General features: G+C 42.9%; 1 protein-coding gene and 1 long non-coding RNA gene across 2 annotated transcripts; one reads left to right on the top strand and one right to left on the bottom strand.

Moving 5' to 3' along the window:
* The first annotated feature begins 7,058 nt into the window (after nucleotides 1-7,058).
* On the top strand, nucleotides 7,059-12,319 carry LOC123185119 (F-box protein At5g49610). The gene is made up of 2 exons (XM_044597110.1): nucleotides 7,059-8,507; nucleotides 11,789-12,319. Exon 1 carries the CDS (start codon nucleotides 7,227-7,229, stop codon nucleotides 8,457-8,459), a length of 1,233 nt encoding a protein of 410 aa, XP_044453045.1. The 5' UTR covers nucleotides 7,059-7,226; the 3' UTR covers nucleotides 8,460-8,507; nucleotides 11,789-12,319.
* Nucleotides 12,320-13,152: 833 nt separating this feature from the next.
* Nucleotides 13,153-16,082, bottom strand: LOC123064932 (uncharacterized). The gene is made up of 3 exons (XR_006430857.1): nucleotides 15,263-16,082; nucleotides 15,092-15,148; nucleotides 13,153-15,010 (listed from the first exon to the last, which is right to left on the bottom strand). It is a non-coding gene; the product is annotated as an uncharacterized lncRNA (long non-coding RNA).
* Between the last annotated feature and the right edge of the window lie 246 nt (nucleotides 16,083-16,328).

The raw sequence follows: 16,328 nt of genomic DNA, 5'->3' as shown, positions 1-16,328 counted from the left end.
AATTATCAAGCATCAAACTTCTCATAGTATTCAACACACTCATAAGAATTTTTTTACTAATCTTGGATGCCTATCATAATTAAAGCAAATTACCATGCTGTTTTGTAGGACTCTCAAAATAATATAAGTGAAGCATGAGAGAACAATAGTTTCTATAAAACAAATCCACCACCGTGCTCTAAAAGATACTCCCTCCGTTCCTTGATATAAGGTATATAGATTTTTAAGAATTTTTTCGAAATATAAGGTGTATTGCCTTGAACCACTCGTTTGGATAACTTTTTAAGGGATTTGATTACATTTCCTTACATAGGGCAAGCTCCTCTATTTTCTCATGTCAATTATTCAGGTGTAGTCTCGCCCAAAACTTGTGAAATTTTTCCTCCACATGTGTTCTTTAATTTTTGTGCCAAAAACTATAGACCCTATATTTAGGAACGGGGGGAGTATAAGTGAAGCACTAGAGCAAAAACTATATAGCTCAAAAGATATAAGTGAAGCACATAGGGTATTCTAATAAATTCCGAATCATGTGTGTCTATCTCAAAAGATGTGTACAACAAGGATGATTGTGGTAAATGTTAGGGAACGTAGTAATTTCAAAAAAAATTCCTACGCACACGCAAGATCATGGTGATGCATAGCAACGAGAGGGGAGAGTGTGATCTATGTACCCTTGTAGATCGACAACGGAAGCGTTTGGTTGATGTAGCCGTACGTCTCCACGACCCGACCGATCAAGCACCGAAACTACGGCACCTCCGAGTTCTAGCACACGTTCAGCTCGATGATGATCCCCGGACTCCAATCCAGCAAAGTGTCGGGGAAGAGTTCCGCCAGCACGACGGCGTGGTGACGATCTTGATGCACTACCGTCGCAGGGCTTCGCCTAAGCACTACTACAATATTATCGAGGACTATGGTGGAAGGGGGCACCGCACACGGTTAAGAATATGATCACGTGGATCAACTTGTGTGTCTAGGGGTGCCCCTTGCCTCCGTATATAAAGGATCCAAGGGGGGGTGCGGCCGGCCCTAGTAGGAGGCGCGCAGGAGGAGTCCTACTCCTACCGGGAGTAGGACTCCCCTTCCTTTCCTTGTCCAAGTAGGAGAGGGGGAAGGAGAGAAGGAAAAGGGGGGGCGCCGCCCCTCCCTCCTTGTCCAATTCGGACTAGGGGGAGAGGGGGCGCGCGGCCTGCCCTGGCAGCCCCTCCTCTTCTCCACTTTAGGCCCATGAGGCCCATTAACCCTCGGGGGGTTTCGGTAACCCCCCGGTGCTCCGGTTTTATCCGAAACTTCCCCGGAACACTTCCGGTGTCCGAATATAGCCGTACAATATATCAATCTTTATGTCTCGACCATTTCGAGACTCCTCGTTATGTCCGTGATCACATCCGGGACTCCAAACTAACTTTGGTACATCAAAACTCATAAACTCATAATATAACTGTCATCGAAACCTTAAGCGTGCGGACCCTACGGGTTCGAGAACAATGTAGACATGACCGAGACACGTCTCCGGTCAATAACCAATAGCGGAACCTGGATGCTCATATTGGCTCCTACATATTCTACAAAGATCTTTATCGGTCAGACCGCATAACAACATACGTTGTTCCCTTTGTCATCGGTATGTTACTTGCCCGAGATTCGATCGTCGGTATCTTAATACCTAGTTCAATCTCGTTATCGGCAAGTCTCTTTACTCGTTCCGTAATACATCATCTCACAACTAACTCATTAGTTGCAATGCTTGCAACGCTTATGTGATGTGCATTACCGAGAGGGCCCAGAGATACCTCTCCGACAATCGGAGTGACAAATCCTAATCTCGAAATACGCCAACCCAACATGTACCTTTGGAGACACCTGTAGAGCTCCTTTATAATCACCCAGTTACGTTGTGACGTTTGGTAGCACACAAAGTGTTCCTCCGGCAAACGGGAGTTGCATAATCTCATAGTCATAGGAACATGTATAAGTCATGAAGAAAGCAATAGCAACATACTAAACGATCGGGTGCTAAGCTAATGGAATGGGTCATGTCAATCACATCATTCTCCTAATGATGTGATCCCGTTAATCAAATAACAACTCTTTTGTTTATGGTTAGGAAACATAACCATCTTCGATTAACGAGCTAGTCAAGTAGAGGCATACTAGTGACACTTTGTTTGTCTATGTATTCACACAAGTATTATGTTTCCGGTTAATACAATTCTAGCATGAATAATAAACATTTATCATGATATAAGGAAATAAATAATAACTTTATTATTGCCTCTAGGGCATATTTCCTTCAGTAAACTAAAAAGCAAATACTCAAATCATACAAGACGCTCCAAGCAAAACACATATCATGTGGTGAATAAAAATATAGCTCCAAGTAAATTTACCGATGGATGAGGATGAAAGAGGGGATGCCTTCCGGGGCATCCCCAAGCTTTGGCTTTTAGGTGCCTTAGATTATCTTGGGGTGCCATGGGCATCCCCAAGCTTAGGCTCTTTCCACTCCTTGTTCCATAATCCATCAAATCTTTTACCCAAAACTTGAAAACTTCACAACACAAAACTTAACAGAAAATCTCATGAGCTCCGTTAGCAAAAGAGAACAAAACACCACTTCAAGGTACTGTAATGAACTCATTCTTTATTTATATTGGTGTTAGACCTACTGTATTCCAACTTATCTATGGTTTATAAACTCTTTTACTAGCCATAGATTTATCAAAATAAGCAAACAACACACGAAAAACAGAATCTGTCAAAAACAGAACAGTCTGTAGTAATCGGTAACTAACGCAAACTTCTGGAACTCTAAAACTTCTGCCAAAATAGGACGACCTAAATAATTTGTTTATTGATCTGCTGAAATTGGAATCAATATTTATCACGTTCTGGTAATTTGTAACAATTGTTTTCGTGAACAGAAAGTTTCTGGAATTTTCAGCAAGATCAAATAACTATCATCCAAGAAGATCCTATTGGTTTAACTTGGCACAAACACTAACTAAAACACAAAAACAAATCTAACCAGAGGCTAGATCAAAGATTTATTCCTAAACAGAAGCAAAAAGCAAAAAACTAAAAGAACAAAATTGGGTTGCCTCCCAACAAGCGCTATCGTTTAACGCCCCTAGCTAGGCATAAAAGCGAGGATAGATCTAGGTATTGCCATCTTGGTTTTAGGGAAGAAAAGAGCAAACTTGTTATCTATGGAATTAATCTTTCTGTTTTGATAAAGCACGTGGCTATTAATGGTGGAAGAAAGATTAAGCACGTTATGAAAATTTGCATCTAAGCTAGCCTTTATCCCTTTGATAGTTTCGTTTTGATAAGAGAGCAAAAGAGAGGTAGAATCAACCTTCTCATTCATGGGGTGCCCAAATATAGTTTTCATCTTTTCATAGGTGTCTACGGCATCCCCTTCAAGAAAACCTTCTTCAAAAATAGAGTCTAAGACATGCTTAAACGACGAGGGTAGGGCAACATAAAAGCTTTTTAAGTAAATTTCGATTTGATATTGAGGTACATAGCTAGCCCGGATTCTTAGTAATCTATCCCAAGCATCTTTCAAAGACTCATCGAGTAAATAACGAAAAAATCCGGAATCATCTTCATCAAAATTGTTTAGACTCTCATTGATGACCCCGGTAGGTTTTTCTATAGCATCATTGTTTATGAGCTTAGAGAGGACAGAGGGATTATCCAAGGTACTAAAACCCGGGAGAGAACCCCGAACCCTTTTTGATTCAGACATAACGGCGACAAACTCAAGGAATACGAGAAAAGAGAACACGGAAAAGAGAGGGCGAATAAAATGGCAAGGGTGAAGTGGGGGAGAGGAAAACGAGAGGCAAATGGCAAATAATGTAATGCGAGGGATAAGAGTTTGTGATGGGTACTTGGTATGTCTTGACTTGACTTGACTTGGCGCAAATCTCCCCGGCAACGGCGCCAAAAATCCTTCTTGCTACCGCTTGAGCACTGCGTTGGTTTTTCCTTGAAGAGGAAAGGGTGATGCAGTAAAGTAGCGTAAGTATTTCCCTCAGTTTTTGAGAACCAATGTATCAATCCAGTAGGAGACCATGCACAAGTCCCGCGCACCTACACAAACAAATAAGAACCTCACAACCAATGCAATAAAGGGGTTGTCAATCCCTTCACGGTCACTTACGAGAGTGAGATCTGATAGATATGATAAGATACTATTTTTGGTATTTTTATGATAAAGATGCAAAGTAAAATAAACGGTAATAAAAATAACTAAGTGTTGAAAGATTAATATGATGGATAATAGACCTGGGGGCCATAGGTTTCACTAGTGGTTCTCTCAAGAGCATAAGTATTACGGTGGGTGAACAAATTACTATCGAGCAATTGATAGAATTGAGCATAGTTATGAGAATATCTAGGTATGATCATGTATATAGGCATCACGTCCGCGACATGTAGACGGACTCCTGCCTGCATCTACTACTATTACTCCACACATCGACCGCTATCCAGCATGCATCTAGAGTATTAAGTTCATAAGAATAGAGTAACGTTTGGGATAAACTCATGCAATATGATATAAACCCCATCTTGTTATCCTCGATGGCAACAATACAATACGTGCCTTGCTGCCCCTGCTGTCACTGGGAAAGGACACCGCAAGATTGAACCCAAAGCTAAGCACTTTTCTCATTGCAAGAAAGATCAATCTAGTAGGCCAAACCAAACTGATAATTCGAAGAGACTTGCAAAGATAACCAATCATACATAAAAGAGTTCAGAGGAGATTCAAATATTGTTGATAGATAAACTTGATCATAAACCCACAATTCATCGGTCTCGACAAACACACCGCAAAAGAAGATTACATCGAATAGATCTCCAAGAGAATCGAGGAGAACTTGTATTGAGATCCAAAGAGAGAGAAGAAGCCATCTAGCTAATAACTATGGACCGAAGGTCTGAGGTAAACTACTCACACATCATCGGAGAGGCTATGGTGTTGATCTAGAAGCCCTCCGTGATCAATGCCCCCTCCGGCGGAGCGCCGGAAAAGGCCCCAAGATGGGATCTCACGGGTATAGAAGGTTGCGGTGGTGGAATTAGGTTTTCGTGGATGCTTCTGATGGTTTGGGGGTACGTAGGTATATATAGGAGGAAGAAGTACGTCGGTGGAGCAACGTGGGCCCCACGAGGGTGGAGGGCACGCCTGGGGGGGGGGGGGTAGGCGCGCCCCCTGCCTCGTGCTCTCCACGTTGATTGCTTTACGTAGACTCCAAGTCCTCTGGATCACGTTTGTTCTGAAAATCACGTTCCCGAAGGTTTCGTTCCGTTTGGACTCTGTTTGATATTCTTTTTCTGTGAAACACTGAAATAGGCAAAAAAAACAGCAATTTGGGTCGGGCCTCTGGTTAATAGGTTAGTCCCAAAAATAATATAAAAGTGTATAATAAAGCCCATTAAACATCCAAAATAGAATATAATATAGCATGGAACAATCAAAAATTATAGATACGTTGGAGACGTATCACTACTCCATTAAACAGTACTCACATTTTGCAAGAGCACGATACTTCAAGATGCTACTACAAGATCACTACCCCAAGATGCTACTGCAAGATCACTACCCCAAAATGCTACTGCAAGAACTACTCCAAGATGCAAACACTATTGTGTGCTCAATTACTGCAAGCTACTGGATCTAAGGAACCTCCTATTACTACTCAATTAGGAAAATCAGCTGCTCAACTACTTTTGTCAAATCAACTACTACATCAAATCAGATGGTCAACTACTGCTCAATTAATAGCAACAAATCAAATGCTCAACTACTCCTATTGCAAGCACTACTGTAGCAAAGCAGCTACTGTAGCAAATAAGCTACTGTAGCAATTCAGATGCTCAAATACTACAAGCAAATCTGCTTGCAAACTTTATTGCTAGGAAAAGAGAGCATGGAGAAGATTGAGTCATACCAGGCGTACGAAGCCGTGGCACCGTGGCATGGCGCGGCAGTGGCGCTCCGGCGGTTCCTCGCCGCCGCACATATCCGACTACTCCTCGCTGCCACATAGATCCATGACGTCAAGATCGGATTGGCCAAGAATGTACATCTCGATCTTCATCCAAACCTCAAGCACGAATACCTTAGCCAATCTTCTCCAACCAGGGCAATCTAGGTTTGACCTCTTTCATTTTTTTTTACCAAAACAATTAAGTTAAAGCCCTCTTTTGTTTCATGGTGCGCCTCAACTATGGACTGGAACCTTGAACATCTCTAGGACTTCAAGCCTTGTTAAGCAAGGGATGATGTGAGACAAGTTAAAGGGTAAAAAAGTGAGACATTTGTTTGGCACATCTGTGTAAGAAGGCTCAACAGGCTTATGAAATCTGTCATTCTTACAAACATATTGTCTTCACCCGAAGTTCTCTCCAAGCACAAGGAGAAACGATTGTTGTACATCCACATATGCCAACCTCTCTTCTTACTCCCCCTCTTCCCTTCCAACCCGGTTGTCGCCACACTCTGGGCACAATGGGTCCATTTGCTACATTCACAACCATTACAATGTTCAATTGTTAGAATAAATGGTAAAATAAATCTATGGCTTGAACAATCTATGAAAAAAAATCGACATGACCTTTGCTAAAAGTTGAACAGATTGAGTTTCAGAAATTTGACGAAATGTTGACAAATCAACATTTCGTCAAAACATTGGCACTCATGTATATTTCCCTATAAAACAAACATCGGCACTCGATGGCCGGTAGCACACAACGTACACACATATATCCATGCATACATACATGAACATATATCGGCAAAATATCGAAATATATCATCATATAAAACCCATAAAAATTTCAGCGTATATGAATTCGTTTTGTAATAAAATAAATGTACGATTTTTTAAAAAGGGAAAAATAAGAAGAAAAAAACTAAATTCGAAAAGAGAAAAAAAGAAGAAAGAAAGAAAACGAAATCGAAATCGAAATCGAAATCGCTCGTTAAGTGGGCTGGCCCGTCTGGAGGTTTCTTCAGCAAAGCGTACCTACTCCACTCGGTCCTGTCCATCTCTGTTCTCTCTATCCATCCATTCCCCCCCACGCGCCGCCACCGGCCGTCCAGCATCGCCGCCCCCATTCCCACCACATCTCTCCTCCGACGCGCTGCACCCATCGTGCCCAGGAGGATTTTCAGATCTAAATCCTGCCGCTTCCGCCGCCCCATGGAGGAGGAGAAATCTGCGGACGAGTTGAGCCCGGACAGATCTCTAGTGGCGGCGGCGGTTAGTCGACTCACCGACGACCTCATCGTGGAGATCCTCTCCCGGCTCCCCTTCCGGTCCGTCTGCCGTTTCAAGTGCGTCTCTAAGCCCTGGCGCGACCTCATCGCCCACCCCGCCCACCGCAAGAAGCTGCCCCAGACCCTCGCCGGCGTCCTCTACACCACCATCCCCGACGCCGGCGGCTTCCGCCACCACTTGGCCGGCGCCTACGCCGAGGGTCTTGATCTCGACACTTCACTCACGTTCCTGCCACATACGGAGTACAGGTACTTCGGGCTGGAGCACGCCTGCAATGGTCTCCTCCTCTGCTCCTACTACCCGGACGCGGGATCTCAAGTCCGTTTTGTCGTCTGCAATCCGGCCACCCGGAGGTGGGCGGAGCTGCCCCCCGGCCCGCAGCCGCGGCCAAACACATGCGGCTTTCACTGCCAGTTCCACCTGGCTTTTGATCCAGCAGTCTCATCCCATTTTCACGTTTTTGATTTCGAGCGCACTGACGACGTCGGCCTCACAGGAGTGAGCATCTACTCATCGAGAACCGGAGCCTGGACCCGGAGGGATACTGGATTGCTTGACAATGTTGTACTGGAACATCACAGTGTCCTGCTTCATGGTATGCTGCATGTTGTGGGCAACCGGCGTCGGACCAACAGCAACAACACTTGGGAAGACACTACTGTGCTGGTGGCCGTGGACATGGAGGGCAAGGTGTGGAAGACCATCTCCATGCCACGCGGACAGTTCTATTATAGGGTTGGGTGGTCACAGGGTTGCCTGCACTATGCTACTATATCTCCAGTTCCTCTCACTGCCAGCAACGACGACGATGAAGATTCACTCAAGATGGCTGAAGAGGTTGCGATCTGGCGCCTTGAGGATTATGATACCCAACAATGGGCCCTGAAGCACAGTTTCAGAATCGATGAGGTGCTGAACCTAGCTGAGGTGGAGTACCAGCTGGTTGGGTTCCATCCCGATCGTGACATCTTCTTCTTTGTCAGCATGGGTCTTTTTGATGGCGATGCACGAGATGCGGCTTCATTGCTGTCGTGGGACATGCGACGTCACCAACTCTCAAGTGTGCTCGATCTCGAGAAATGCAGTGTCGGGCCATATCGGCCTTATGTTCCTCTCTTCTCATCAGAGCCACTAGCAGATGCAGATGGGCACTAATTCAGTTTGATTTCTGCTTGGGCTTGCTCCGATCAATGGAATAATCATGTATGTGTACACCTGCACTTCTTAATCTTCTTGAATTATGTTAGTCAGTTTGTTCTGTGGGGCTGAATTATACTATATACTGTTATCCAGCTTTCTTGGCCATGACATGTCATGATTATGGTTGTCCTGAATCCTAGTATTAGTGAGTGCTACTTGTGAACTTCGTTTTGTTCCTTTTCAGTTATCATATGTTTGCTGTTGCTGATTAATTCAGTCTTGTTTAGTTGATGAATTCGGTCTTATGCAGTAGATGAGCTCATGAATTAAGTGCATAATGCAAACTTTGCTGAGAAGTTTCCTTGTTTGGTGTATATGCACGTGCATTTGGTTTGTCTCAATTATTCATCAGGTGATAAACTAACGGTTACCATGTAGGGTTGTTCATCAAATATAGTGGTATAAAAGGTGTTCGGATAGTCCTTTTCATGACCTGAATTTTATCATCACTCGAAACTTCAGCAGAAATATTCGTAAGAATTTTTTTTGTAGCGGGGTTTGACAGGTTGAAGCTGACCTGTATTGGGAAGATTGCTCTCCATTTAACACCGACAGACTAAAAATAGCATAGTTTGAATTGTTAGAAGGGGATGCTGTCACTTCTTAAGCTTACTAGAAAAAGAAAGAAGAAAGTCCTTTCTTTAGGAAGTAATGTAAATCTGGTGCAGGCGGTAAAGACATTTTATTATATGCCAATTCCTTTTATAAGAATTTGTTTGGTCATTCTGAATGTCTAAAGAATATTACCCTGGATATTGAGATGTAGTCTGTTTTAAATGATTTAGAGAGGGAGAGGGAGAGAGAGAGAGAGAGGGAGAGAGGGAGAGAGGGAGAGAGGGAGAGAGAGAGAGAGAGAGAGAGAGAGAGAGAGAGAGAGAGAGAGAGAGAGACCTAAATGTGCTGGTGCAAGTAGTTTACATCAGTACATACCTATCTGCCGTCTCAATGGTATTTTAAAAATCTTTACAAAGGCTATTAATAATAGGGATGCTGTTGTAGGACAAGATTGTTGCTCTAGTGAAACAATTTTTATAGAAGGTCGTTTTATTTTGGATGGGGTTTTAGTTCTGCATGAGGTGCTGCATAACATGCATAGAAAAAAGATAGACGATGTCTTCTTTAAGGTAGATTTCGAGAAAGCATACGATATGATTAACTAGCTTTTCTTAAATTTGTCATTATTAAAAATGGGTTATGTAATAAATTCATTAACTGGATTATACAAACACTGGAACATGGTAAAGTAGTTGTTATGGTTAATTATTAGGTAGGGCTTTTTCTAAAACTAAAAAAAGGTTTAAAGACAAGGCGTTCCCCTTTGTCCGATTCTGTTTAATATTGTAATAGATATTTTACACTTGGTTTTACTTAGAGCTCAGGAGATGGGTTTGGTGCAAAATTTAGTACAACACCTTTATGGGGGTGGTTTGAATATGTTACAGTATGCTGATAACACGATATTTATGTTTAAAGCAAACCTAGAAAGTGCTCGCAATGTCAAGATTATTTTATGTTTGTTTGAACACCTGTCTGGTTTGAAAGTTAAACTTTCGTAGAAGTGAATTATTTTGTTTTGATCGAACTGTAGAGGATAAAAAGGATTATGCTGCTATTTTCACATGTGCCCATCTATGTTTTTAAGGCGACGCTTCGCTTTAAGGCGCTGGGGGGGGGGGGGGGGGCCTCGACGCCTAGGCGTCGCCTTACGGACGCCTTAAAAACATAGGTGCCCATGGTTGCTTACCATTTAGATATTTAGGTATACCAATTAATTCAGTTAGGCTATTTAAGAAAGATTGGGATGTGCCTGTACAGAAAATGGGTAAAAAGCTTTGCACCTTGGAAAGGTAGGGGTCTTTCATATGGAGGGAGGCTAATTCTTATTAGAGGTAGTTTGAGTATTATACCTTTATACATGTTGTCTCTTTTTGAACTGCCTAAAGGTCCTAGTAAGAAGATGGATATTTTTTAGAAAAATGATGTTCTGGCAAGAGGAAGATAATGTAAAAAATTACCATCCAGCAAAATGGGAAGTTGTTTGTAGACCTAATGATATGGTGGGGTCTTGGGATAGTGGGTTTAAGTGTAATGAATATTTCTTTACTTTGTAAATGAATTTGGAAGTTGCAGAATGAGCTAGGTATGTGGCAGTCCATAGTTAGGGCCTCTTTGATTCACAGGATTTTAAAAACACGGGAATATGGAGAAACAGAGGATAGGATTGTCATGGTTATCTCAATCCTACAGGATTTTGGGTTGTCTGATCGCATCATAGGAAAAACAAAGGATTCTTTCAAAGAGGTTTGAGTGGATGCTAGAAATCCTATGGAAAGTAGTACAAAGAAATTCTTAGGAAAAATTCCTATAGGATTCAATCCTATGAATCAAACAACCATCGTAGGAAAAAAATCCTAAGGATTCTAATCCTTCATTCCTTTGAAAATCTTTTGAATCAAAGGAGCCCTTGGAAATAAGTATATTGGTAAATCTACTTTAGGAGATTGTAAAGCTAAGGTTGGTTAATCTCAATTCCGACAGGGCATTCTGAAAGTTAAACCTATTATTTCCCAGTATTGTAAAAAAAATTATCGGTAATGGTAACAAAACTAGGTTATGGGAAGATCCCTTGATAGGAAAAAGAAGAAACTCTTTGTGTGATATTCCCTGGGTTGTATTTTCTTACTTCCAGTGTCATTTTCTCTGTTGCAAAAGCATTGAGTGAGAATATGAGTCTCATTACATTTAGAAGGAATCTGTGGGGAGGGACTACAGCTGTGAGAATATGAGCTGAGTCAAAAGCATTATGCCCAGGTATCCAATTTACAGAAAGTGAGGATAAATGTTTTGGACTTTAAATAAATCCGGCAAGTTTACTATAAGGCCTCTGTACTCTAGTTCAAAAACTGAGCAGGTATTGTGGCCTCACATGAAGATGTGGCAAGCTAGAATTCCTCTAAAAATTGAAGTGTTTGTTTGGCTTTTGCTCAAAAGAAGAATCTTGTTATTTTGAGGAAAACATAGATCACTTGTTCTGTAAATGTTGCCAAATTCATGTGTGGAATCATTAAAGCTGTGATATGTTTAAATGATATACCTATTGCTGTAGAAGATTTTAGTAGCTGGATAAATAGCTTTTGTAGAAAAGTAAATAATCTGATGGTTATGTGTGTAGCAGCAATTTTCTGGACTTCATGGAAGCCAGAAATGTAAACGTTTACGCGCGTGATCCTAGTGTAATTGTCTATCAAACTGCTCATTGGTTGTTATATTGGTCTAATTTGCAGAGAGACTGAAGGACGCCGGGTACTCCCAAGCCGTGGCGTCTCAGCTCGCTAAGGTGGCCGTGGACTTCTTCCTGTCCTATGGGTCGCAGCAGGATTGGAGTGGGATGATGCTACACGAGATATGTTTGATATATTGTCGTTGCGTTCGGTTACCCTTTATATGGATGAGGGGGTCATCTTTCGATTACCCTTTATCAGGTGGTTTATCTTGGAGTCTGGTTATCTCGTTTTGAGCTGGCGAGTGTCATGTTATGGGCGCTTGCCTGGGTGGCCTATTTCTTTGTTGTTCTGGATTGGTACTTGCATTCTTGTGGTCTGACGGCTGTTTCATCGGTTTCATTTCAATGAAATGAAATCGGGGCGAAATCTCCTTAGTGTGGAAAACAATCAGCAAGGTCGGGATTGTCCTTTTGGACAAGAACAAATAAACAGCTCAGGCTTAAACATCTGTTCATTTCAGCTGACATCTGTTGCTTCATGTAAACCACTGTTCAGTTATCTTGGCCAAACGAACATCATTCTTTTCTTTTATCTGGCTGAAAGAACAGAATTATGACAATCCACCATTACCGACTTTCCAAAAATTTCATATAAAAAGCTCAAAAGAAAAACAATTCAAATTCTCCTCCAGCCATCTCTGCCTTGAAACCCTAGTTATGCTCTTGTTGTTAATGTTCATGTTATTTTTCATATGAGAAACTGCAAAAAGAACAGTTTTTTTTGCATCATACTCAGTTTTTAACATGACTAGTAGAAGGCCCGTGCGTTGCTATGGGCAAAAGCCGAATTCCCATGCATTGCCACGGAATAATAAAAATATCAACACGTTGATCAAACTATTCTTCTAATTTAGAAATATGGGTTAAGCATGGTTACACTTAGATTTCATCATGCAACGATGAATATAAATTCTCTTCACTTTTTTTCCTTCTGGGCAATCTTCGTATGTCCTTAACTAACCAAATCGATCGCTACCACCACCCAAGAACTCATAACTGGATATATATCATCCATTTTTAAGTAGTATTAGTACTCTCTCTGGAAAGAAGAAATATAAGAGCAAGCACTCATAACTGGATATATATTATCCATTTTTAAGTAGTATTAGTACTCTCTCTGTAAAGAAGAAATATAAGAGTGTTTCGATCACTGAAGTAGTGAATCTAAACGCTCTTATATTTCTTTACGGAGGGAGTACCACTCAACTTTACGCATCCATGTGTCACTATTACAAGGTACACAAAAGTTGACAGTCAATATTACAAGGTACACATAGATTGACAATCACTATTACAAGGTACACAAAGATCGACAAATTCACATAAGCCTCTTATTTCAGCAATAATAGCACAATCAATGCAACCTTCAAATAATAAGCTCATTGTATATAGGAAAGGTTCCATTTATCTTGAATCAAGATTTTTCAATAATAAGTTGGATATTTATCTAATGTTTTTGAAGCTGGGGGATATGTATACAATTAGTATCTTTATTACAAACACAATGGCCTGGTCGTGGTCACAGCAGTAGGCGTCGAGGTCTTCATGCTGCCACCGCTCTCCTTTCGCCTCTCCACCAAGTTGAGAGACGGTGCGACGACGGCAAACCTATCACCGGCCTTTAAGTCCGTCTGCTTTCACGCCGGCCACGGTGGTCAACCTCGCCCCGAGCATCGACTTCTTCAGATGCGCGATGGCAGATGCCTCGCTCTCCCTCGGAAACACCATGATGGACACAATCGACCTTGCCCTGCCCGCCGGCATGGTCGCCATCGCAAGCATCACCTTCCCATCTAGCCCGCGCTCGCCGACCGCCTCTCCCACAACCCGCTCAACAACTACCCGGCTCCTGCTTCCATGAAAATGCAATATGTTTCATAGTCACCAAAAGGCAACAGAAGTAAGATCACCAATTAAATCCTAGTATGATGAAACATTTATGCCAAAATAGGAAATGTCTCCAAATCAAGCTAGCTGCGGCCAAACTTTGGAACCTGAAAAAAATGGAGGGGAAAACGAAATCAGGAAAGGCAAGAGAAAGAAAGTCATATAGGATAAAATTATCTCACTGCTCCAAACATATTCAGTACTGCTAAGAAATCTCCTTATTAGTTCTTTTATTATAGAATTAGCCCACTGATGAGATAAGATAGTAAATATAGTTATTTCTTACAACAATCTTTGGAAGATTAGTATTAAACATATACATCGGGAATTTGCAAAAGGAACATATACATCGGGAGAAGAAGTGGTTTTTTTCCAGAGAACTAACTGAACAAAGAAATTACAATTAATTAAGTAGCACATAGTCTGTGATGTAATTCGTAGCAGTACAGGTCCGCTGATGTTACCACACAAACACAAATTACCTGAAGCCTGCCAATCAAATCGAGTACGGTACGTATTAAAAGAACTACTATGTGAGCTAAGGAAGCAGCATCGAGGACGCAAGGAAATACGATTGTCACTTGTCAATACATTCCCCTAATCTCCCCAATTATACACTACATGCTCATACACTTCTATTTTTGTCTAGGTCTGCTGGCTGTGAAAACTGAAGTATGTGGATGTTTTTTACCTGTAAGTGCAGCTAGGGATGAATGTAATTCAGAAAACTAAAATACAAAGTAGATGTTTTCTGCTTGTAAGATAGATCTGCTACCAACCATTCACAAGGATTAAGCTAGATGCTCGCAAACCTTGTTCAGGAGGTTGCGATGGCTAAGATAGGTGACGAATTCTCATGTTTTTTTACTGGCTCCTTAGTACTATGAAGAAACCACCCAGCTCTGCATCCAAAACTTTTTGCTGCAGCCAAAAAGAATCAATAGTTTTGTCCTTCAAGAAGTAATGCTAATCAAGCAACCAATGCTATATTCAGTAAGACATTTAATACAGGCGAATCCTTCCATGAAAAATCATATCAAACTTTCTCCAAAACAAGGGTAACAATCTGATGGTGCATCACAATGGGATGTTGATCACGTTGAAATAGAGTTCAAATTCCTTGCAAAGAATAAGATTGCTGTGAGGAAACTGAAAAGAAAGTTACAATTCTCATAAATGGATCGGCTGCAGGCATGCAGTACCTGAACACAGCACACACGCACCTCCTTTTCCAATCAGCAGATTGCGATCTGCACGAGGTCACCACCCAGCCACGCCTGGCCACCCCCCGCGCTCTTGATTAGCGGCGACAGCGTTATCCATCTACGTCAGCTAGCTGGAGAAACAAAGCCATATGTTACACTGAGAGTCAAAATCGATGATCCCACAATTGTAACAATAGAACAAATAACCCAACCTTAAACTGGAAAGCTGCTACTTGGCTCCAGGCTCCATCTTCATGGCCTTCGATCTGCTGATTATAGATCATCAACCCTCCTATATTAGCCGCGACCCTCGATTCTTGATACATCGAATGATAGGGGAGGGGGTGGGAAGACCATGGAAAAAAGGGTATATCGGATCGAACCTGCTCTATCAGGTCGTCTGGGTCAGTCCTACGAAGCAGGATGGCGGAGCTCGGCGACAGACAGCCGTCTGGATCCTGCAGGTGCACAGGGCATCCACGGGACAAACACGCCCAACACAGCACACTCGCATGCCCGCCATGAACAGATCACGTATGCCCACTCGCACGCACATGCAGAGACGCACGCCATCAATCCAACGGTTTCGCCATGCGCGCTGGAGAAGGGGGATGCAATGGAGGAGAGTGCACACGCAAAAAAGGAATGGGCGTTGATGCTGGGCTTTGGCCGCCCGACGTTGTTGTCGTCGTGGGAGGCTCTGAACGGCTGACGGCCGCGGCTAATGTATTGAACGCATACCTCCTATTGGACGAAGATTGTGGGAGGCGAGCAGGGAGAGACAGAAGAGCGGCGGCTTCAATGACGGCGAGTCCCCGACAGCGGCAGGGTGCCCCTCCGATAGCGACGCGGCGCGGTCGATGGTGGGAAGGCGTGACCAGATCGACCTCTCGCGTAGCCGGCCGCCACCGCTCGCAGACAGAGAGAGATGTGAGAGGGGAGGGACTTCCATGGGAGAGAAGAGAGGATGCGTTGACCTGTGGAGCTCACCGTCGGATGCGTCATTTGTGCCGCCGCCGCCGCAAGGGAGAGAGGTCATGGAGGAGACCGCGCGGGCGCGAGCCCCGTTGCGATGCGCGAGTTGTGGGAGAAGACCAGAGCGATGCAGGCGTGGCGGCGCGGGATCCGGCAGGTGGTCGGACGGGTGTGGCTGAAGGTGGGGGGAGGGAAGGGAAGGAGGAGGCCGAGCCGAGCTGTGGGCGCAACCTGTACGAACCCTAGCGTGAGAGGGGATCGAGCGCATAGGAGAGGGAGGAGAGGAGCGTCTCGTGGGAGACAGATAGGCGAGACGGAAAATAACTCAGATAAAAAATAACCAACGAAATTGAGGATGAAAACAACCGTCTCTAATGGGACGAAAATTAACAGTTTCCATCGAAATTTACAAATATCCGAAAGACATGCCATATAGAAATCTCACAAGAATTTTGCATAGAACAAGCTACGGAT

The sequence above is a fragment of the Triticum aestivum genome, chromosome 1A, assembly GCF_018294505.1.
Source record: "Triticum aestivum cultivar Chinese Spring chromosome 1A, IWGSC CS RefSeq v2.1, whole genome shotgun sequence".
Taxonomy (NCBI): Eukaryota; Viridiplantae; Streptophyta; class Magnoliopsida; order Poales; family Poaceae; genus Triticum; species Triticum aestivum.
This window is presented reverse-complemented; position numbering and strand designations above follow the sequence as displayed.

Bases quoted from the DNA above. Each gene is read 5' to 3' on its own strand.
- LOC123185119 (XM_044597110.1), top strand. From the start codon at position 7,227: ATGGAGGAGGAGAAATCTGCGGACGAGTTGAGCCCGGACAGATCTCTA.